The sequence below is a fragment of the Myzus persicae genome, unplaced genomic scaffold (genome assembly GCF_001856785.1).
Source record: "Myzus persicae strain clone G006 unplaced genomic scaffold, MPER_G0061.0, whole genome shotgun sequence".
Classification (NCBI taxonomy): Eukaryota; Metazoa; Arthropoda; class Insecta; order Hemiptera; family Aphididae; genus Myzus; species Myzus persicae.
The window spans coordinates 31,174-55,747 of NW_019104051.1; the positions used below are offsets into that span (position 1 = coordinate 31,174).

The following is a 24,574-nucleotide window of genomic DNA, read 5'->3' on the forward strand; positions in this document are numbered from 1 at the left end:
AACGCTCACAAATGCGATGGAATTAATTATATTTAATAGTTATAATGGTAATCAAGGTCAATTTTCCAACAAAATGGAAAACGTTTTTATTTCCTATTTATAAATTATATGTGCGATGTGTCCATGTGTGTCCGGTATCATGGGTAAAGTTACAATAAACTTTATTTATAAAGTATGTATTTGAAAATATGTACCTTTACAACAGGTACATTGTACTTCATAATCTGGTGTTTTTCTATAAAACACACAACCTCTGACTGTATTATTCAGTTAATTTTCGAGTTTCATACGGTACCTATATCATTTTTATTTTTAATACATATACGTATAATAATATTATATTATAAATTATTATAATGTATTTTGTACCCAAACAATTTACGCTCGACGGCAATATACCGATGTCTACATTAGACACTTCACCTTAAGTATACGTACTGCATGGAAAATGAGCGATTAAAGACTGTAAACTCTATACGTTTATCGTAAATGCAACTCCAATTGTAAAAAACAAGACTGAAACGCAATTAGCATTAAAACAATAGAATTATTATGATACCAATAGACAATAGGTAGCATTGTAGCAACTATTGTACTTGCAATCATTGTTTCGTGTATATTACCTACCAATAACTTGAAATAAACAATATCGATCTTTTAATCGAAGTTTTAACTACTGGTTTTACCTTCGATATATTCTTAAAACCTTCTTAAAAGAACTTTGGAAAGCTTCAGTTTAGAATACACGAAAAACAAACATTTTAAAGTATTAATTAAGCGTAAATCCACAATATTTTTTTATGAGCATTTGAATTTCAAATTTTGGAAAAATACGTAAAAATCACAAAAATTGTTTAGAATGAGAAATGCATAACATTTTTCTCTTTAGATCTAAGATTTTAAAATTTAATACAATAATCCTTACAGACGTTTTAAATTTATCTGCCTTTATCAAAAATAAAATGCAGTCAACCAGAAAGTCAAATTAAATTGTTATGAGCTTTTAAAGTTTATTTGCATTCTTTGTTTTTTTTTTTTTTATAAATGTCAATAAAATTATATTCGTTGAGTCAAAAAGCTTGACAATTTATTACAAGGTTCCTGATATATTGTTATGACAACAGTTGAAATATATTAAAAATACGTGCTCATGATATTTTTTCTATAACTATTTAAATTTCAAATTTTGAAAAAATTATGAAATTGAAATTTTTTTCGTTGGACCAGCATGTTAATTTTGAAAAATTAAGTAAATCAATTCGGAACCACACTACATAAATTATTCAAAATGTAGAAAATATATTTCCTTCAGAACACAAAGAAAAATAATATCGATTTTAAATAATTTATCAAAATCAAAATTGAACAACTTTAAAAGTCGTGAAATTACAAAAATATTTTTGAGTGCCTTCGATGACTTAGCACACTTTTGCTCAAGAACCAGAGCCGGATTAAGCATGGCTATAGCGCTATAGGCACATATTTTGTAATTTTTAAATATATCGTTTAATTAAGCATAGACGTCGTGCGAGTAACGGAAGCTCTGGTGGTTAACAGTTTAAATTGTTAAAGGACCCAAATATTTGTATGAAATAGATATTACGAACAAAAACTATGATTTATGCATCACAGTTTATTCATACTTTAAATTTTACTTCACAATCGTAATTATAGACAAGTTGAACATCATATTCATTCATTAAGTCTTAAAAACTATTCGTAGTTTTTTTCCAGGAGCAGAAAAATTACGGTTCATTAAATTACTTAGAATATTAAAATGTTGTATACCTTAAGAAATTGATTAATACTTTTACTATTAACTAGGACATTATTTGACTAAATAGGTACTTAAACAAGTCTGTTTACGGCTTTTATCCATTGAAACTTTAAATATTGTTGGTACGGTTTATTAGGAAGGTTGTAAAATATAATAATAGTAGTATTCTTGTATGTACCTACTATTACAGTTAAATACTCTACACATTTGGTGAGTATTTTTACTTTCAGTCATTATGAAACAAAAATACTTAAGAGTTCCTAAGTTCCTAGAAAAATGACTAACAGATGAAAAATATAATGTTTTTAAACACAACACACTGGTGAAAAATAAAAGGAAAGCTGTAAATTCTAAAACTTTTGTATCTAGAATTTCAATAGGTATATTAACTAGGTATTAAGAATTAAAGCAGTTGCCAGTGCTCAGTGGACTAATTAGTGATTATATAGATATAAAAAGATAAGATTTAAAATAACTTAATAATGACTACTTATCTAAGACATTAGTATCAGCGAGAGACATATAATTACGATAGTAAGTTTATAATTTTATAAAGTATAAAAGAATCACTAAAACCAATCCTAGGTTTTTTCTAGTTTTTATAATTATTGTGTACCCCTAAAAAAATAAAAAATAATGTTATTCATTTCGATATTAAAATAATGATTACCGGTTGTATGACCCTATACTCAAAAGGGCATAGACCAGCGTTTCTTAAACTGTGTTTTAACCTAACCTAACCCTGGGGTTCCACAGATGTTAATTTAGGGTTCCGCCAAATTTGTGCTTTTTCAAAATTAAAAATGTTATCACACTATTATAACTTTTATTGAAAATAATCATTACATAAGGCTATGCATCATAAATATGGAAAACGAAGTAATGATTTTAATTGTTGTGCTGTAATAATTTATTGTTGAAAGCTAAGCTAAAAAAGCTAAAAAAAGTTGGGGTTCCATGATAAAAGTGCACATAAAAGTGTTTTACAAATAAAAAAGTTTAAAAAACGCTGCTATAGACAATAATCAAACTTCAATACATAGGATTATTGTAGTAAGGTTAGTATGTTACATTATGATATAATCAAAATAAGTTCCAAAGATTTTAATGAGTAAAAATCTTATATTCAACACATATTCTTTTATAACCTTTTATTTAGACAGAAAATCTATGCCCTAATTATAACTATATACAATATATATTGATTATTAAAAAAGAACAAATTATAATTGCAAGTAAAGATAGAATAAACATAAACAAAATATAGAAAAATCAAAACAAATAAAACAATATTTGGTATTTATAATAAACTAAAATTATTTGGCCAAATGCAAACTTTATGTTACTTGTCCTCTGTTAAATGTGTGTTTATTATAATATTCCATAAATTATAAATATTATTATATACTTAGTAGAATACATTTTTAATAATTCATAGTGAAGAGTATATACATAGTACATGGCTAATATAATGTAATTTTGTTTGTCCAATAATTAATATAATACATCACAGACACAGCTTATAATTGGAGTTTGAGTAATAATTAAACCAAATACATTCAGCATAATTTAAATACAATTAAAATAAATCTTTGAATCAAATTAGACCAAATTTATTTTTAATACTTAATAGAAAAAAAATTTAATTTATACAAATGTTTGTTTCATTTAAGTATACTTTGTACTTACATACAATATCTACCCATTTGCATTTTTACCTTATTGCAATTAATTGTACAATAAAAAAAAATATTTTTTTTATATGAAAAAAGTTAAAGTAATCTTTTGTTATATTTTCTAATATATAATATATTAAATATTTTCAATGAATAATCAGAATTTGATCATACTTGAAGGTTTATAAGTTTTATCAGTCATATTAATTAATTAATTAATAATTATTGAACACAATTTTAAAAACATATTTCTTCCAATTTTTATTCACATACTATTATAATTTGTATTACTAGTAGGTAACTTAGAACCTTAATATTAATCAGAATTATCTTCAGTTTCATTATTTTGAGTCAATACTCTATTGAGAGCAGCAATATATTGAGGCGTACGATGATAAACATGATTTTTCTTATGGAATAATTTAGGTCGTTTCCTTTTTTTCTAAAAAAAAAAAACAATGCTCAATTCAATACATAAAAATATTTCAAAAAGCTTTTGCTATGTTGCATAGGAGCAAGAGGAACTACAAACAACATTGCATAAAAAATTATTGGATATCAATAGAAAATTATAACTGCTTATTACTCATTATACACATAGTTGTAATTTAAATTACTGATTAAAAAATAATAACGTTTTGGCAGTTTCTTGAGTTGATAAGTGTGTCTTAATAAACATAGTACGATAAAAAAATTTGGAGAACACACATTTTATCACTCTAATTTTTAATTTTATAAGAGCATATTGTACTATATTTTAAGAAAGGGCAATTTATTAGTCCAATAAAATTCAAGCCACCAGAGCATAATATTGCACCAATACAATTGAAGTTTTGGTCAACAAATGATTGTATGACCAAAAAGTTTTAAGCAAATCACTCATTGGAATGCCTGTTATTGTTAATTGAACGAGATGGGGGTCGTTCTCTGACAAACATAAATTTGATAACATAATGTAACCTCAAATATTCTCTAATACCAACATAACGTGTATTAAATCGATATTAGGAAAATGTTGTACCAAACAAATTATCATGCAACAGGCTGCAAGCTGCTGTCGAATTATTATTACACTAAAGAAAAAGAAATCAAACAATTGTATTTTCAAAGAAATGCTACGATATAAATGTCTATAAAATTTATTATTTAAAATATTTGTTTCTAATTTATATGTATTACACGTATTATGTCAGTAGTGTAGCTGTCATAAGACTATTATAATAAACTAAATTAATTGATGTTACTTAATTAATTCTTAAAATTCATTGTTAATTAAAATATATTTTAAAACAAAGAATAATAAGTGTAAAACAATTACTGTCTTCTTTGATTTTGATGATGATGACAAAGAGCTCTATGAATATTTTAATTATCAGTGTAGCCCATATTATACTGTACATATAAGGGTTAATCGGTTAAAGTAATACTTGGGATGAACATAACTTTAAAAGCAATAAGTATTAGCTTAATAGTTACAGATTCTGGTTATTAGTAGAGCACTGTAAGCAGCAAGTCCAAGTTATTATATACTAATATAATTTATAAGTCTGAGACCGTGGTCTACCTATACTCTATAAAAGACTAAATTTTATAGAAAAGAAGTTTTGACATTTTGTTTTTACAGTTAGTCACTCTGACTGTCAGAGTAAAAATTGGTTGTTATCATTTGTCAGAAAACGGCCCTCGTCCGTAGTTGAATACAAATTATATTATTTTTTAAATAAAACACAAAATATGTTACCCTTTTCTTTTCCCCGCGTTTGATAGGGGCCGGTGTTAGAACATCAGAAGATGACTGTTCAGATTGTTCTGTAAATTAAAAGTATTAACAATATTTAAGTATAAATTGATTAATAAAAGAAATGTTTAAGTATCTATTACCATCTACGACCATGCTATAATGCAAAAGATTAAATTTTACAATATCGTATAATTTTGTAATTCCATTTTTTCTGTAATAAATTAGTTCTTCGCGCCGTTTTTTTAGCAGATATTCTTGTTGCAGCCGTATATTTAATGACCACAATTCAACTTCAGTTAAATATCGGCTGAATTTTTTTATTTGATTTTCAATGCTTATTATACTCCTAGAAATGGAAAAATGTGTAAAATAAGTTAATTAATCGTGGTACCAAAGTAATACCTTTCTTCCGGTGTTAATCTGCGCTTGGGTTTATCTTTAGAGAAAAAATATTTATCCATCAATTGATAATCATGAACCACTTCTTTGGCATATTCACGTTCATATAACCGTGCACAATACATATCGATACATGCAAGATTATAATCTGTAATATTATAATTATAATAATAAAAAACGTAAATTTAACCAGTTTGTTTCTTATTAGAAAAGTAAATAAAAGTATGACTACAAAGATATACTTATAATTTATATAGTATTTACCATCTCCAAAATCATTCCATTCTGATGTAATACTTAAAACAGCCTCTGCATTATTATCAAAATCATTTTCCTGTTCATTGTATTAAAATACAAAGTTAAACTAGGTAGGTAATTTAAAATAATATTGTTATGGATATACATACCAATTCAAATTCATCTCTTATTGGATTGTATCCAATTTCAGCATACTGAGCTTTAGATAATCCAGATAAATGAGTAACAGATTCATTTAGTTTGAAATGGACTGTACGATCTTCTAATTGTGGTTTCTTTATTGTACCCCATGTTAGTCTTCCAATCGTACCATCCAAAAAATATTTAGCAAATTGAAATTTTATTTCTATTTAAATTAAAATAATTTATTTTTATTAACATTCTTAATTTAAATATAAATGGCAATTTGAAGCATAAAAACTAGGTACTATATATTACCTGAAGGAGTTCGATTAATTATGTTTTTTGGTAACTCATCCCAACATCCAAAAGAATATTGTTCAGCAAAGTCTAAAATATGCATGAGTTCATCACCAGTCCATCCATCCGTGGTAACTAAATACTGTCCAGGTGATTTTTGACCCTTAAAAATAGTTTTTTAATTTTAATGAATACAGAGAATCTATTAAATAATACTACACTTCAAAAATATCTAGGTGCATCATTTTATCCACAAATTTTAAAGTTAAAAATAATATTTTTTTTAAAATACAAAAATTATACAAAAAAATATATATATTAGAAAAATACAAAATAAAATTGTTTACTATGAAAAAGTTTTACGATGATAAATTTTTTTAAATTTTGTAGAGCCTAATATTTTGTGTATAATATCAAACTATAGAGTATGATTTTCAAGATTTTCCAAAACTAACAATAGTAATTTGTCCATATTATATGTATCAGTTGCATTTTGTTCACCAAAGAAGCAATTGCTTGTTGCAATTACATTACTGTTGACAATGCAATCTATGGCCTGTTGAACGGACGGAAAATTGTAATAAAAATATATATTTTAAGCCACACTTAAACTGACCGAATGTCACAATATATGAAAATATTTGTGTTATCACAAAATAAAAGTGCCACAATACATTGCCAAACTTTTGGTCACTTTCAAAACTGCTGTTTGAAAATATCAAAGTGTGTGAAATGTGGTGAAGAATACATTTCACTAAATTGCTTACGAAGCTAACAAAAAAATTGACACAGCTCTAATTTCAGAAGCCCATCATCTTGGACCACTCTAAAATTATGTGGCTATGGATAGAAGATGAAATGTAAACGTCTGTGCGCAAACACAAGACGAGGCTAAACCACTACGCCAATTCATTGGAAATCTTATTACTAGAAAACTCTGAGAACAGTAGACATCGCAAGCGTCCAAAACATTACAACTTAATTTAAGAATTTAGTTTAAATGCAAGCCTCACACTTCATTGGAAATGGGCCTTCATTTTTGTGTACAATATATATTATTTATATCTAATGTGTAAAATAAATAAATGTGTTTACATATTTATAAGACCCTTGAATTGTTTAAATAATAATGCCTCAGAATATTAAAAAAAAAAAAAATATACGATTACAAGTATCTATCAAATTTTGTGAATTATATCAAACAGTTATTTAAAATAAAAGATTACTTTTAACTTGTATCCATGGTTATTTTTATGATCTCCAATTTCTGCTCCATGACTATAACACTAAAATATAAAAGTTATTATTAAGTGTACAATTATATATATATATTTATATAAATAACTAACTTCGTAAAATAATATTTAAAAAGATATAATTTATGCTAAAAACTGCCAAGTTTTGACATTTGAATTTAAAAGACGCCAAACCCACATTTTGTGCTGTCTGTCTTACAATTGTACAATAGGATAGCAAATCTTAAATAAGAAAAACTAACTTTGTGTTGTTTGAGCTTTATCAGTAGTGATTGACTAAATACCAAATTTAAAAATAATAATATTATCTTAGGGTCTCATAAGATTTAATTAATATTAACTTTTTAAATTTTAATATTTTAGAGAGTTTAACTCACTTTAAAATTAAAATATCTATAAAAGCTCTGTTGCCCTACATAATATTCTTTACTTTTAAGTTTGATAATGAGTCAATTAATTCTAATACAAAAGCTAACAACACTAAATCGATTCTGTTCAATTTTCTTTTTAATGCGACAGAGATAACACATACAGATTTTGTGTCTTTTTAAATGTATTGACTGAGAAGTTGTAAAATACTTACGGCCAGACATAATTGAAAGTATGAACATTCCAAGCATACTACAGTTAAACTGTCTATGACATCCTGACAATATGTGCAAGTGTTATCCATAGTTAGAATCTATAAGTAATATTAAAAATATAGTATTTAAATATTAATTTCAGCGGTAGATCAAAAAAACAATATGAGTTTCAACTCTACTTCTATTTTATTCGAGTAAAGAACTGCACTCAGAGTTGACCAGCTTTTGTAACCAGTATGTCATAACCAGAGTTATTATTATTAATTATGTGTATGCTTGTAATGAAGTACCTATTGCAATACCCCTGAGCACAAGTACAGTTCTTACTTCTTACCCAACCAAGAATATAGTATGGTGTGTATAATATTATATAATGTGTAAAACAATATTTATTTTATTTCTGTTGTACTCTCTAATAGGTACGTACTACAATGTTTTTTTCATCATTATTTACACAAATAGTAATTCACTATTTGGTACCTACCATCTGAAGATATGGCTTATTACTTGGTAGTAATATAGTATTTTGATGCAAGTTATTTGTTACATGTAGTGTCTTATAACTTTTAAATAAATTTGCAACAGTTACAATTTGCATTGAATTTCATAATAATATTTAGTGCTATACTGGGAATTTTGACTAAAATAATGATTTAATATTTATGAAATTATAAATAATATCTTAGACCCGTCTCATAGCTCCATGTGTTTTTCAACCTACATAATTTAAATTTGTATGCGCCTATAGCATAATGGAGTGTATGGCTTCAAAACCTTGGTGGCACTTACACACATTTGTTGTCTCTGTCTAACAAGGGAGTAAAGTAGCAAATTTATGCTCAGCAGACCACTTTTAGCTTTGTTAGTTTAAAAATTAGAGAGATCGACCCATCATGAAACTTAATGGTTAGAATATTATCCATGTTTGTATTTGGTTTTTTTTTATGATAATTTTATTTTTAAGTGAGTTGCTGGCATTTTTAATTTGCGCTTTAATACACACACATATCTTGCTATAAAATTTAATATCATAAAAAAAAACCCACATACAAATACAGGTAATGTTCCTACTATTCAATTTTATAACAGGTTGATTCTCTCTAATTTTTCAACTAATGAACCTAAACATGATCTACTGAACATAAACTTGTTGTTACGCACTTGTAAGACAGAGACCAAAAATGTGTGAGTAGACTATTATAGCCATAATAATGAATGCTGTAATAATCAATTAATTCATTATACCAAAAAGCAATGTGCAGTGTGACCCAAGTCTACACTCTACAACCTAAACCCAGAGTCCCAAAAAGAGGTTGAAAAAAAAGTTGTATGTCAATGTTAACATATAATGTGAGGAGAGCTTGGGGCATAATATTGTTAACTTAATTTTTCCAATTTTAAAAATAGCTTTTACGTTTAATATAAATTAATCAAAAATTGTGGTCTTTGATTTAATTTGATTGGTATCAAATCTCAGTTAAAATATTTTATAACAATGAATTATATTTCTAATGCAAACATCTATGTCTCATGTATTATCTGGTAGACATTCAGTAATTGTGAAGATAATTTATGAACAAAATATGTTGAGGTTCTATGCGTATTTATGATTTGTTCTTACAAGTTATGTTTAAAACTAAAACAAAGAAGAACATATTACATTTTTAATACTGAATATCATTAATACAATTAAGTGAAACTAAGAGTTTTTATGAAATTTAAAATACTTACTAATCTATATATATATTTTACACAATACAAAAGTATACCAAACATATTTATAAAGATTAAAATATCGGTCTTAACATGTTTTTAACTTTAATGTGTAATTCATATATATTAGTTAATAGTGTTATGCCTAACTGGTGATGGTAATGCATGCCTTTGTCATCAACAAATGTCAGGACTCCATCTCACCCACTAATACTTAGAGGGGTTATGCTAAGCCATGTCAGTATGAAAATTTGGAGGGAATAACAATCGAAACCCTGACGGAGAGCAAGTACGATAGGTATTCTGTGGAAGACGTTTGCAACACAATACGTTAGTATAGCTAACGTATGTATAATAGTACAAATAAAAAGTACTCGGTAAAACGAATAATAGGTGATTGTAATACATAAAACTTGACAAGAATCAACGTGGATTACCTATAATTATTGTGTTGAACGATGAGCCAGCCGTATTAAACACGGCATAAAGTAAACGTGTTGTCCAGTGTGATCCTCTTCAGATGTAAGTTCACGCGAGCACAGCATACGACTGCGACGCAGGACGTATCGTGGCCTCAGACCGCGCAGACGGCGAACTGATTGCGACTTATTAGGACTGCGACACTGCAGCCTAAGACATCTCGCCGTAGCGTCTTCGGAATGTCACTGCAGTATTGCGGTCTGCTACGATTATCAGCGGAAAGAACGTCGAAAACCGTTTGAGAGGTACAACGCTGATAACGTTGTTGGCGCGGCGGCAGCGTACAAAACAAAACACCGCGAGCGCGCTAAAGATTGTTATGACGCCGCCGCCGCCGCTCACCGGTCACCAACAGTCGTCGGATGGGAGGATGGTTGCTGGTTACCCAGCACTCATAACTCCCAGCGCACACTTGTTCCACCGTCCGTTGCCAATGGTAATATTATTTGCCTACCTTCGCGTATAATAATTATTTATTTTATACAATCGGACTTATGTTGATTTCACACGAGGACATGAACTATGAAGTTGAAGAGGCACTAGTGAAAATATTCTTGTTATCCAAGAACAATGGTAAATAATTGTTCCCAAAAAGTATAAAGTTAGAATGATTTATTAAAAACAAAAGATACTTATACATAGCCACGTACACATAGCCCATAGGTATGTATATGCGTATGGGTAGGTTCGTACATTCTTACTCTATGGTTCGTACCTAAGAAGGTCTTTTTCTTTTATGGCCCTAGGCCAGGGAGGTGAACCTATGGCATATTGGACATATTTCGATGGCACGTCAAAACTAATTAAAATATTTTTCTTGACATATTTCAAAATATTTTGCAGTCTGTATTTCATAAAATAAAAGTTAACAAATAAACTCTTAATAAAATCTGTATAGTAACCACTTACCTTCTTTTATTCTCAGTAAAAATGCTTTTTAGGGGGAGGGAGCAAGTAATCATATTTCAAAATTTTTTTAAATTTGGCACACGACCCGAATAAGGGATGCCACTCCTGCCCTAAGTACACCAAGTAATACACTTAGCATAATTATCAAAGTGTATGTCCAGCAGTTCCAATTTTTAATAGTTATCTTAAATTTTAAAGGGAATTTTCCCATTATCAAACTTGAATGTGAGAACATTATCTGTGTTCTCTCGTTAGTTTTTTACGATATTTAAATTTTGAAGTGAGTTAAGAGTACCCATATAAAATATTAATGTTTAAAACTAAGAAAACTCTACCACTTAAATAATTATTATGGATAAGCAGGCTCGTATTTAAGGTGTCAGGGTGGGCCATTGCCCCTCCTAGTGGAACTCGTTAGGTAAGCAGTAAATTTGAATAAACTTCTTTTATGTATTAAGCCAACATATTTATAACTACCTATGACTTGTAAACTTTTTTCTAGTGTATTGTGATTTAGTGGAGATTTTTCCAACATTTATTTTAGGATATTCTCTCGGATTTATTTTTAAACGAACAATTCCTTGGATATAACTAATAACGACATTAGGTACTGAAAATGTAGCCCGCAGCAACCGTTGTAAGACATAACTTAAAAATAATAAAAAAGTTTATTATTACACAACACCTATTTTATTATTGTTCTGAAGTTACCCACTGTTAGTACTATTATAACAGTTATCAACATTTAACGTTAGATAACTCTGCATAGGTACAGCTTCTTTCTCTCTGTTCTGTTTTATTCAAAAAAATACTTTATTAATACGTGGTCAATTGAAGAAAGTAATTTTTATATTATTTATATTACATATTAAAATATTATATCATGTATATTATTAAAACAGGAAATCGCAAGCCTCGGAACTACACAACTTCCAAAATAATTATTTCTGAAATATTTTTTTGGCACTATCGCATCGCGTTGTATTTAATTCGCTGTAGTGTGTGTTTTAAAATAAAAATAAAATCAGAAGTCAGATAAATAAATAAATTATAAACAAATGTTTAGTCTTAGTGTCCAAAAAGAAGAAAATACTTCTGATGAAGATTTATCTAAAGATAAACAATAAGAAAAAATAAAATATGCTGGTTCTTCAAAGAGAAATAATAAAAAAAAAAAAAAATGATACATCAATTAAAACCGAAAAATATTATGCCATTATAAATGACAATGGGTGATATATTGGTCAAATTCTAAAATTGAAATATGATAATTATAAAATACAATTCTTAAAAGCAGAGTTTGATAAGTTTGAATAGTAAAAAGAAGATAATATACAATTAGTCCCTCCAAATTAACATATTTTATGGACTAATTTCTTTGATCAGCTGTAAAAATTATATAAAACATTAAAACAATAATTATTGCTAATTACAATATTTTTAATTTAATTTTAAGTTACATAATTTGTACCAATAATTTTCATTTCATTTAAGAAATAACTATGACTACCACTATAACTTTGACTTATTTTTCATTTTTTTCCATTTTCCATTTATATGAGTACTGAAAAATGTTATACTTATTTTCATGAATGTGTATATTTATAGTTAATGTACAAGAATTTATTAACACAAATGTATTTGTTTAAATGTCTTTAAAAATACAAAGATACAAAAATTGATCATATTGAATTTGTTTAAAACATCAATAGAATCGTAACCAAGTTCAACATTTATACAATGATTTTCGGTTAAATTATTAATTATCTTAACAAATAATACAGTTAAGACTTAATTAATTGTTACATTTGGGTTAGAGACAAATCAGTCCTATATATTAATAATTAATTTTCAGACGCTTCTGGTACACATTCTGATAAATATTTCATGTAAGAATTGTTACCATTTTCTATCTGTAAAAGAAAAAAAAATGTTTAATCCTTAACTAGAAACTTTAATAAGATTTTATGATTTTATAATACTACTTATATAAATAACAGAAATAACAAAAAGTAAAAAAAAATTGTATTTGTCTTCATAAAATTTAAAAACTTAAGCTACTACTAAATAGTATAGAATACTAACTTTAGTAGAAATTACTTCGCAGACATCATACGGGTGTTGAGACCTAAACAATTTGTCACTATTAGTTTTTGTCAAATGAACATTAATCAATAACAAGTTGGTTTTTTGAACAACAATAATATACCTATTAAAACAGATCAATACTGTTCATTAAGTGATAGGTTATTTATCCATATGTTTTTTAAATAATTTATATTTATAATAATGATAAAACATTTTTTTTAGTATGGAATTGTTATTAATTTTATAAACTATATAAATTTATTACTTATAATCCACTGAACATATTTGTTTATTTGCCTGAAGTACTCATCTCCCATCAATTTTTTTTGTAAATTATAATTAGACTAGTGGGTACTTTTTTAACTGTATTGATTTTAAGTAAAAATACACGATTGAAAAAAAATTTAGAATTTGTATAACACAAATATAGTCATAATATTATAATACACATCTTAAAGTTTCAATTGTATAGGTTGAATTAAATTAAATTTTTGAAATTAATCATTAATTTAAATATTTATATTATGCACTTTTAATAAATATCCTGATAAATTAACAATTTACTATTTTTAAATATTATACAATATCCATCAGGTTAGGTGAGTAGTTACACTAACAATCACTTAACATTTAATAAATCTATAATAATGAGCTAATGGTCATCTTTTAAACATGAATTAGTGGCCCATAATTGATCCATTCACTTTTAATATATCATTATATTAACTTATTGCTTTTGCGACCCGTGTTGCAGTACAAGGATACAGTGCCAAAATTAATTTCTTTGTCTACCTAGAGAACATAATACTTACTCGACATAAATAGTCAACTCTTCTATTCTTGAAGTTCGTGTTTTAATAACCTGTAGATAAAATAAATAACAAACAATAATTTAATTGGTATAAAAATTAATAATTAGTAATAACTCATACGTAATAATAAATTACAACATTAATAAAAAAAGATTAAAATTATTGTCAATTTTTTATTACTTTATGATATGGTGAAATGCAGAAATACAAATTTTTAGCAAATATACTATAATTTATAAAAATTATATACAATTATTTAAAAATATATTTTCATACAAAATACAGATGGATAAATTACAATAGATTTGTAAAAGGAATATTATAAATAACAAAGTATAATTTTAATACACCAATAACCTTTTATAACCAGTTATTATAAGTAAATATATAATATAATAATATATAATTTCAGAATTCAAGTTGTATTATTTGATAATTTAAATATTAACAATTATTTATTCATTCTATAATGTCACTTACCATCAGTATTTCAGAGTCTTCGTTTACTTCACCCTTCCATTTATAAATTGATGTAACATTAGGAATCAAGTTTACACAAGCTGCAAGATCCTTCGTTATAAGACCTCTGTAATGTACATTTAGACTAGTTAACTTTTTACATTTAATATTAGGTAATGTATTGATAAGTTTTTTCTATGTTTATTATTAAAATTGTATACGCCTCAGAAAATAAAATAAAATGTATCTATCTATTCATCAAAATTAATTTTGTATGTATATTTTTTTTTTAATGATAGTCTTTAGTAATATTTATATTAAAATAAAATAGGTACCTACAGAACATTTATCAAAATTACAATGGTCTAAAATCCAAATGAATAACCTAAATGGTCTTATTTAAAATTTAAATACACTATCAATTTGGATTTATAAATAAAATCATAAATCTTTTATTTCTTTGTAAATTGTTATTTTTGTTCTTGTATGTTGAAATCCTATTTTTTATTTTATTATCTATATTCTATACTTTCTATACTTGTATTATCTAATCGTTTTATATACCGGGACATTCATTTAAAGTAGGATATCAATTAATCAAAAAGTATTAATGTTTTTGAAAATATTTTTGGAAATAATGAGTGTTCAATGATAAAATAATCACCCGGTATTGATGAGTATAAAATGTTATTGATTTGCATTTCAAACTTAATGATAAATGAGAATTGACACAGGCATGTTATTCTAAATATTTTTATAAATTAATTGTAAAATAATAACATTGCATGAATTTAAAATTCACTGATGAGCCTGACACAATAATAAAACTGACTATTAAACTAAATTAGCTAAATTAACTAAATTATTATATCAATATGATTTTAAAAAATTTAATCCAAAATATGTTTTGTAAATGAGTAATATATTTATTTAAATTTAATATATCAGTACACAGTGTAATAATTACTCTTAAATAGGTATATTGTTATTGTTCAACTCACCGAGCCAAACTTTTTGCGAATTCAATTGTCGGTGCAGTGACATGTACAATAGAATGTATACCACCTCTGTACATGATGGATCAGTGTCGCGTAGTCGGTTGTTATGAAAAACCCAAAATCAGTTTTTAGATTCCGCTACAGTTTAACTAAAAAAAAAATAATAATTTTTCATCGTTCTTTTGCTAACTCAAGAGTTACGAACCCACTTCTTTGGCCCCCGTAATAGAAGGATTTCAATGCTGTCCTTATTATTTTTGATGGACCCTCAATTTAATTTTAATTACGAATGGAATAATTGTAACCAAAAGTGTTGAATTCAGCGATCGTTTTTTACTATTCGTAGTATCGTATTATTAACGTCGGGTGACCACTCTGTTAGCAGATGATAATGATAATGATAATGATAACAATAATAATTTATAATAATAGTAATGATAAATATCATATTATTGTCATTCTGTTTTTAATTCCACAAATTGCCCATTTGTCCGCTGACCGGAGTACCGGAGTACCGAACCAACGCCGATAATCATATAATTAATATCATTTTATTTATTTCTCTGATGTTCATCTATGCTGATCTAGGTTACTAAATTATTAGATATTAACTAGGTTATTAGTATTAATCATTAGCCAACTACGGTGAAGCGTGGGCGTTTGTTTTATCAGCATTCGTATTATCATACGAAATTATTTTAACTGCATTTTAAAGTAAGTGTTATTATGGTATAAACTTAAATCAGGGTAGTGGAAGCTAGGATACATTTATAAATTACTATCCTTGTCAATAAGTGGAATCTATACCATTTGTAGATCCGTAAGTATGTAGTAGATATAAATAGTACCGAGGCCGGCAAGTAATTTCTATGGAGTCTGAAAGATTAAAATAATAAATATATGAGGTCTAGAGAAAAATATCTTTGTTAAACCTTTATGTTTTTATAATAGCAATATGAAGACCAAAAAATAATAAGATATTTTTATGGTTCAGTTTTTTTCTTTCCAAAGTCTAGATTCGGATTGTGGTCTGCCTGTTGCTGATCCTGTATACTGTACATGCTACTGACATTGACTGATGTTTTTAATTGTGACGTGGGTAGTTGCCCTATTTATTTATGCCGGGTGATCAAAAAATGTAATATTGTTATACTGTCACAGTTTGCTTTAGTTTTATTATAATTTTCTCATGTCTGTCAACCGTCTTTTAGGGTACATATTAAATATGTGTAAAATAATAGTCTTCCACCGGTATATATGTTTTGATATATGTGTTTATACATACAGTCATTTTTTTTTTTGGTACATGCATGAATACATAATGAAAAAAAAAGTGGAATGTGATTCACTTTATGTAGACATATCATTTGTCGTATATACCTAACACTCCCCTTGCATTGGCCCTGAGTCAACAATGTTGATCCATTAATCATATTATTTTAATGTTTTTTTTTCATTTTATTTTCAGAAATTTATACTACCTTCAACAACATGGGCTTCTTATCTACACTTGTAAGTTTAATAACGCCAGTGAGTCTTTTACTAATATGTCGAGAAAAAACTTTACTTTACAAGAAGTAACAATGTTTCTTTACATTATTATTAATGTGTATTTCATGTGTTATTGATGATAATCAATTAACATTAAGGAGATTTGATACTGTAATTTTCTATCTATGTCTAACATATGATTTTAAACGTGTTTTTTGCCAAAAGTACCAATTGATCTAATAAAGCTATAAAAGTTCTGAAAACAGATTTGAATTTGTCGTCAAAGAGATCGACTTTCCCACATTTTTTATATTATCCCCTAAATTCTTAAAAAAACATATCAAAAAGGAGTAATTAAAAAATTGTCATATTTCAATTGTTGGAGAAGTTAAAATCAAAAAATTAAAAATGTGGCCAAGTCAATCTCAAGTACACTTGACAACAAATTCAATCTGTTTTCAAAATTCTTATCACTTCACTATATCAACTGGTGCAGCGTTTCCCAAACTCTTGTTTGGGCTGGCCCGGTAATTTATATTTTGCACCTTCGTGACCCACCAAACTATTTTACATTTATCATCATGTAATAAAAAGCAAAATAAAACACATTCGAATCATCTCCCCCGTCTCTTTGACTTCATCTTCATACTTAATAGTTTAAATTATCAAACAAAAATGATAAATAACAATTTTAATATGAGAATTTCATTGAATTCTGCTACCTGGTATTAAATTTTCATGGCTCGGTAGTGGGTCGCGACCCACTATTTGGGAAACGCTGAACTGGTGGATTTGGCAAAGAACAAGTCTAAAATCCAATATTGTGTGTGTGTTAAACAAAGACCGAAAGTCATGGTATTGAATCCCCTTGACTAAAATTATTTGTATAAATGACAGCATTTTTTTAAAAATGGAATCATTATTTTTGTGTCCAGTGTAGGCCCGCTATAAAAGAAAATTAGTTTTCTTGGATATACACATAAAGAAATATTGATGATTTTACGGTACTGGTTTTTGCCATGTGAAAAAAAACTATAAGACTGTATATAGTGCTTAAGTAGTAAGCACTGTTGATTTTAGTGTAATTATTGAGACCCTTTTAAAAATTTGTATCAGCTATCAGGTCATCTGTTACATAGCTCAATAATTAACTTAATTGATAAAACAAATAAGTAAATAATAATATGAAAACCGAGTTAAGATGACACTACACCTGCTTGTGTTTTCTCCATCTAACTAAAGCTTCATTAGGTTGAGAAAATTGTAATTTTACACTAAAGGTAGGTCTTATTGTGTCAAATTTTAGTTATCTATCTTTATCGTGCACTCAGATATATGTTATCATTAGTATGAGAAAAATCAAATTTACAACCCTTAATATCTTTAACTTAAGACCGATTTTTACTTTTACCATAAAATCTGATAATATATTTGGTTTCAGTACTCTTGTTAACATCTGATCGGCAATGTGCTGGTTTTATAAAATATAAAAATAAATCCTTACATACGACTAAAATACAACATATTTTGATATATTCAAATAATGACATATTTCAAATGTTCAGATTTTTCCTTTTACTTGCACTATAAGACCTACCTTTGAGCCAATTTTCTTGTTTCTACCTTTAAGAAAGTACCTAATAATTTTGATGATCTCTCAATCAGTAACAAAAATTCAAACTTGGAAGTGCTCTCCTTTTGAAAAGGCCTAATATTAAAGGCTCAAAATTGTCAAAGATAAAACAGATGTTTACGTCAATAAAATAAATACAAATTTTTAGTTGCTTTAATATAATATCGGAGTTAAAATAATTCCTTTTTAAATTGGATACCTATGTATATAATTTTTAACTATAGCAGTTTGTTTATTTATACATTATAGGCTTCCTTTGGGCTAGGTGTTTATACAGGGATATATGCAGCACAAAACTATGAAGTAAGCTTTATTTTTTAAATTCATTCTTTTGAAACATGTTAAAGTTGACCTTATAAAAATATTTTACAGGTAGCCAAAGTTGATGATCCTGGAGTGATTATAGAAAAAATGAAAAAATATTTAGAAGAAATAATGAAGCCCAAGCAATAAATTACTTCAAAATAAATAAACATTCAAATTGTAAATATAAGTTGGTAGTAATTATTACTAATAATTTATAAATATTATTTCCTCAATAAAAATATGCAAAAAGTTTCATTATAAAATAATGAATTAATATTGAATTATTAGTTTTTACATATAATTATGCTTGTATCATTGTTGTCTATTAGTCTCTGCATTTTTATGCGTTATAATTTAAACTGTTAAAAAGCAACAGAATGTTACTTAGTTTTTGGTCTACTTTTGTCTATTGATGTTCAATATTTATTAATTTCTGATGCTAATAAAATGCAAAGATTAACTAATCAAAAATGCATACCTAGTATCCTTTATATTATACCTAAGTCCGAAATAATTGTGTACTTATAAATGTCTATCTCCTAGATATGAATACATTTATCTTTTAAGCTTTGATCAATTGATCAAAACATTTTTCAAAATTCAAATTTATCTTAATAAACAACAATATTATGTTTGCAATGATCAATATGTTACAACCAAATTTAATGAAAATGTATTTTATAAGAGTGAATTTAATAGCATGCTAAAAAAAAACCTATACTAACAAATAGCAATATATTTAAACCCAAATAAAGTAATATAGAGTAAATAAAACATAGGAATCAAAATATTATTAAGTATTATGTGATATATATTTTAAAAGGCGCCCTTGACTATTATTTTTATTATATTTTAGCTGTTTTTGGATACTTAAATAGTATATTACATACTACATCCATAAAATATTATAAATTTAATACTACTATAAAATTATTACAGTAAATAATTTAATAAAAAAAACTGACAATTATACAAAATTATTGAAAATATGCCATTTTTGTAGTTAAATAATTCAATACACACATTATGCCCAAAAAAAAACTTTGAAATATAATCACAATTTCCAAACTAGGCAGTTAATTTGTCGTTTCAGTTTTGTAATATAGCTCATACATTTCTTTAATAACATTTAACTTAAAACAAAGCCACCACCAGAGTACTCCATTCTAGTAGGTTGATTGATAAATGCAAGCCAATCTGATGCATGTGTTGGTAATAAACCCATCGACTGACATTTATATAATGCTAAGACAATATTAACGCAATTTCCAATGAAAAATATAAATTTTTGACCCCATGCTTGTGTTCCTTCAATGGTTTTAAATGCTGTAAAATAAAAATTATATTAATGTTTTAGGAGTATAAGATAATATTATTATGAAGAGACAAAAGTGATAAATAATCAAAATAGATACCATACTTCTGTGTAACATTAAATATGTATGTACATACGAACTAAGTAATCAATAAGCTCTTAATATGTTTTTATACCTCTATATTTTATTAACTTTATAATTTTTATAAGGAAAAAAGTCAAGTGCCTAACAAACCTGACCTATTATCTGCACTAATATGGGGTATATCTGAGATGTTATCTATTACACTATATATATATTACTATAATACATTATTGTACTATGCTTTTTATCTTAATAATATTTATTTTTAATTGTTATGCATTAGTTTAAAAAATGATACTTTATTTTTAGTTTCAAATCCTAAAAACTATTCTATTATGTATCACTGAACTGAACGTAAGTACAATTACTGTAGAACCTCATTCAGACTCCATTAGTCCAGACAGTTGTTTAATATTAAATATTTGAGATTATTAGTATTATCAAAAAAATTAATGAAATAACTAGTTATTTTATATTTTGTAGGGCTTAATACTATGTTGCATTATATCTTCTATACTAAATGACATTTGTATTTCATAAATCTATAATACATTTTTTTTTATTGAACTAAGTCTTTAAATATATACCTCGGCTCATTTTGTAGATTATATTGTTTAATCCAGATAACCTAGCTTTCCTATATTATAAATTTTGAATATATTTTGTAAATGAGTAAGTTGGTAACTGTAATGGATGTGTTGAATTTGAATTTAATGATAACATTAAATTATTCTGAGCGAATACAGTGTGATACACTCTGCCTCTATTTCTAATATCTTTATACTATTAGTAATACAATTGTGCCAAAAATATTGTATACAAATAATTTTAATCATAATATTGTATTGGCATATTATATTTGACATATATCAATACCGACATACCATATTATAATAGGTATATAACACCTAAGTATGATTAGCTTGAGCGTGAAAACAGCTTAAAATAAGGACAAATAATTTTAAAATTGTATTCAGTATGACAATAATACATTAAGTTATTATTGAATAACAAAAAGTTAAGATTTTATAATTATTATTTTTAAAATAGCAACAAGATAGCCCGATACAAAAAAATCATTTAATCGCAATTTGCCAAAATTTAAAATTTTAGCTTTACTAATTTATATGTATAATAACTTTTTTATAATTCTAGTAAAAACAACTTTTGAGGAATCTTGTTAAAAATTTTTGGCTTACAAAAAAAAAAAATAAAAATATTACGTTTAATAAGTACATTAACTTCAATAATAAATAAAATATGGACAAGTAGAAAGGGTTGCTATATATGTTCTGTTGTCCCGATTAAGTGTTTTGGGACGGCCAATAGTCCCGGAATTAAACTTCAATTATATTTATAAGATTAAATTATTTTTTTCCATATGACATATATCGTTATTCTAGTTACAAAAAATGTGTGTTTAAACTGGTGGTTGACTGTAATGGACTAAGAGGAGTGGTACGATTTTTCCCATAAAAAATAACTGTACAACAAATGTTTGTTCTGATTTAAGAAAAATAAAATATGGGAACTCTAGTAGAAGTATTTAATTCCTATGCTAAACTCTAGGAGTCAAGTGTACCTCGTCATTGGATAAGTCACAGTAACGAATGCATTTCATTTGAATTCAATTCAATGATATACCTATTTATCATACACAAAAAATAATTCTGAGCAGAAGGTGGCTTAATTTTTGGTAACCATAGTTTTTACACATTTGCTTAGAACGTGTCATCAGACACAAAAATATAAAAAGACATGACTGTAAAATCTGTATATTCATTGCTTCGCACTGAATCTAAAATGATTTTATTTACAATTTTTTCTGACTTAATTAGCTAGGAATATTTATGTGACATGTTTTAAATTTGCACGTTATCTATATTTTTGAATAAATTAAATGTCTTTGGTTTATATGCAACTATAAAAACTACCTAATATACAGAAATGATTTTTAAGTTATGCTCAGAATTAAAAATAATAATATTTTCATTTTACATAATTAGATTCAGAGTTAAATAAATGATATTTCTACTTAAAAAAAAAAAATAGAGCTTACAAAAGTATTTAAAATCTTCATGAGTACCTCATCCATACATCTATCTCAATCTATATTCATTAAAAAATGGATACTGCTTTGATTATTTGATAAAATGTTTTAATTTTTTTAAAGAAAATGTAATAAAAAAATTATTTTTCATAGAATATAAAATATTTTTGGTTTGAAAATACATTTCAAATAGAAATCAAAGTTTCTGCCTCTTAGGTTATTTTTTTATAATAAAAGAATGCTAATATGTATATAATATAAATGTTATATACAACAAATAAATAAAAAAGAGCAAAACATCATTTGGACCAAATAAAAACAACTGCAATTTAAATGTTCTTATTTTATATTTATAACTATAACATTTTTAGTTTAAGTTAAAAGTTTATCAAGTAATTGACTAAAAAAATCATTTAATTTAAAAAATAACATGCATCATACTAAAAATAATAGCTACTAAGAATCAATTTTGGAACTCAATGACTATGATTTTAAATCATTAAGGACTGTTCTTACAATGTCTGGTTAAGTGTCGGTTAAAGCTAACCGGATGATAACAGATTTTATTACTGGTTAAGTGTCCGTTAACTTTAACTGGACATGGTAAGAATGGCCCTAAATGTAAATATAACAATACTAAATCTACCTTATGTGAACTTGTGGGAACGTGATTTGACTTAATATTATGTATGATTGTTAAAATAATGTTTTGATTTATTTCATGTAAATATGTAATGTACCTATAGTTATTTTTATAAAATTTAATATTATAATATTGCACTTATAGAGTAGTACAAATAAAAAATACCCTGTCTGGTGAAATATTATGTTAATATTGAATAACAATGTCAAGTGTTTGGTAGCTATGATTCACTAATCATATAGTTCTAAACTTATTATCTTTTATGGCAAGTATAATATACAAACTATTTAAATATAAATTAAATACACACATAATCAAATTTTATTTATTCAATACTAGGTATATAGTACTTTTACCTATATCTGTCTAACTGTCTCAACTGAAATATAGTAGTTAATAGAAATCGATACAAAAGTTTTAATATTATTAACTTACTCGTTTGTAGTGTAAATAATGCTTTGACTGGTCTCACAATCAACATACCAACCATCATAATTGGAAATATAGAAATCGAATTTCCAGCCATATACATAATGAACAAGTTCATTGGTACCTAACAATAAGAATATTAACAATTGAATATAACATTTATAATTGATTAACTTAAGTACTTGTTTTAGTGGTCCTAATGCTAGATCCCAAGATTTTTTAATAATTAGTCTACTCGATTCACTGTCTTTAGTCAGTTCAGTACCATTTTGTCCAGCTAATTGACTGTATCCTGGTGGACTCACATTGTCTGTCGATTTTTCATGTTTGTTTCTAAGGAATATAAAGTCACTTATATAGAATTATGGTCAAATATAACATCACATAATGTGATAAATACATAATGAAACGTCATGATAGTTTCGTAAGATGTTATCTATGAAATATGCTATTAGAGATCAGATATTTACCTGGTAAAATCTAACGACCATTTGAAGGTTTTACTTCTGACTGTAGTCATTTCGTACAACAGCTAAATCACAAATCTTCAATTCTAGAAAGGAAAAAATCTTAGTTTTTTTTTAATTGGAGGATTGTGAACGTTTCGATAGTCAAACAACACTACGTAATGAATAAAAAAAAATTTGGAATGTGTTTAAATCGGAAACTCGAAATACTTACTAACGAGAAGAAAACGGTGGGCGCAACGAGATCAGTATTTCACGGAAATGAATAAATCATGAGACTTCAGCTACGATGATCATGTGTAATTTGTTTATTACTATCGATAACAGATAACCGCTGATAATGGTTAGTCACCGCCCAGGCTGTAGTAGCGACGTACGGACACGTATCGAAGTCGGAGATCTTAGTGACTGAGACAGTGAGACCGGTACGGCTCGGTACGTATCGCTGATACACCGCACATGTAACGTTTAAATTTTCAACAGTGTACCGATAGATTCAAATTTCGTTCTTGAAAATATTGTATCAAGATACTCCATGCTTCTGTTTCTGCTTTCTAGTTTTCTGCAACAAACAATGAATAATAT

General features: G+C 26.6%; 4 protein-coding genes across 5 annotated transcripts; 1 reads left to right on the top strand and 3 right to left on the bottom strand.

Moving 5' to 3' along the window:
- Positions 1-2,911: 2,911 nt before the first annotated feature.
- On the bottom strand, positions 2,912-10,576 carry LOC111038087 (transcriptional adapter 2B-like). The gene is made up of 10 exons (XM_022321023.1): positions 10,262-10,576; positions 8,111-8,209; positions 7,498-7,557; positions 6,290-6,434; positions 6,001-6,197; positions 5,858-5,927; positions 5,597-5,741; positions 5,335-5,540; positions 5,195-5,262; positions 2,912-3,895 (listed from the first exon to the last, which is right to left on the bottom strand). Exons 2-10 carry the CDS (start codon positions 8,198-8,200, stop codon positions 3,770-3,772), a joined length of 1,107 nt encoding a protein of 368 aa, XP_022176715.1. The 5' UTR covers positions 8,201-8,209; positions 10,262-10,576; the 3' UTR covers positions 2,912-3,769.
- Positions 10,577-10,788: 212 nt separating this feature from the next.
- LOC111038090 lies at positions 10,789-19,714 on the top strand. Its single transcript, XM_022321026.1, has 4 exons — positions 10,789-10,877; positions 17,039-17,082; positions 18,944-18,997; positions 19,067-19,714. The coding sequence occupies exons 1-4, from the start codon at positions 10,799-10,801 to the stop codon at positions 19,145-19,147; spliced, it is 258 nt and encodes an 85-aa protein (XP_022176718.1). The 5' UTR covers positions 10,789-10,798; the 3' UTR covers positions 19,148-19,714.
- LOC111038089 (protein CutA homolog) lies at positions 12,406-15,967 on the bottom strand. 2 transcript variants are annotated; one of them, XM_022321025.1, is made up of 6 exons: positions 15,780-15,967; positions 15,574-15,719; positions 14,594-14,699; positions 14,114-14,163; positions 13,299-13,341; positions 12,406-13,126 (listed from the first exon to the last, which is right to left on the bottom strand). In XM_022321025.1, exons 2-6 carry the CDS (start codon positions 15,645-15,647, stop codon positions 13,058-13,060), a joined length of 342 nt encoding a protein of 113 aa, XP_022176717.1. In that variant the 5' UTR covers positions 15,648-15,719; positions 15,780-15,967; the 3' UTR covers positions 12,406-13,057. The 2 variants fall into 2 exon arrangements, with proteins under 2 accessions (XP_022176717.1, XP_022176716.1); XM_022321024.1 differs by having other exon boundaries at positions 12,794-13,126; positions 15,776-15,967.
- A 263-nt stretch (positions 19,715-19,977) lies between the features above and the next one.
- On the bottom strand, positions 19,978-24,322 carry LOC111038094 (ER membrane protein complex subunit 4). Its single transcript, XM_022321031.1, has 5 exons — positions 24,204-24,322; positions 23,993-24,075; positions 23,705-23,855; positions 23,529-23,646; positions 19,978-20,326 (listed from the first exon to the last, which is right to left on the bottom strand). The coding sequence occupies exons 2-5, from the start codon at positions 24,040-24,042 to the stop codon at positions 20,130-20,132; spliced, it is 516 nt and encodes a 171-aa protein (XP_022176723.1). The 5' UTR covers positions 24,043-24,075; positions 24,204-24,322; the 3' UTR covers positions 19,978-20,129.
- Between the last annotated feature and the right edge of the window lie 252 nt (positions 24,323-24,574).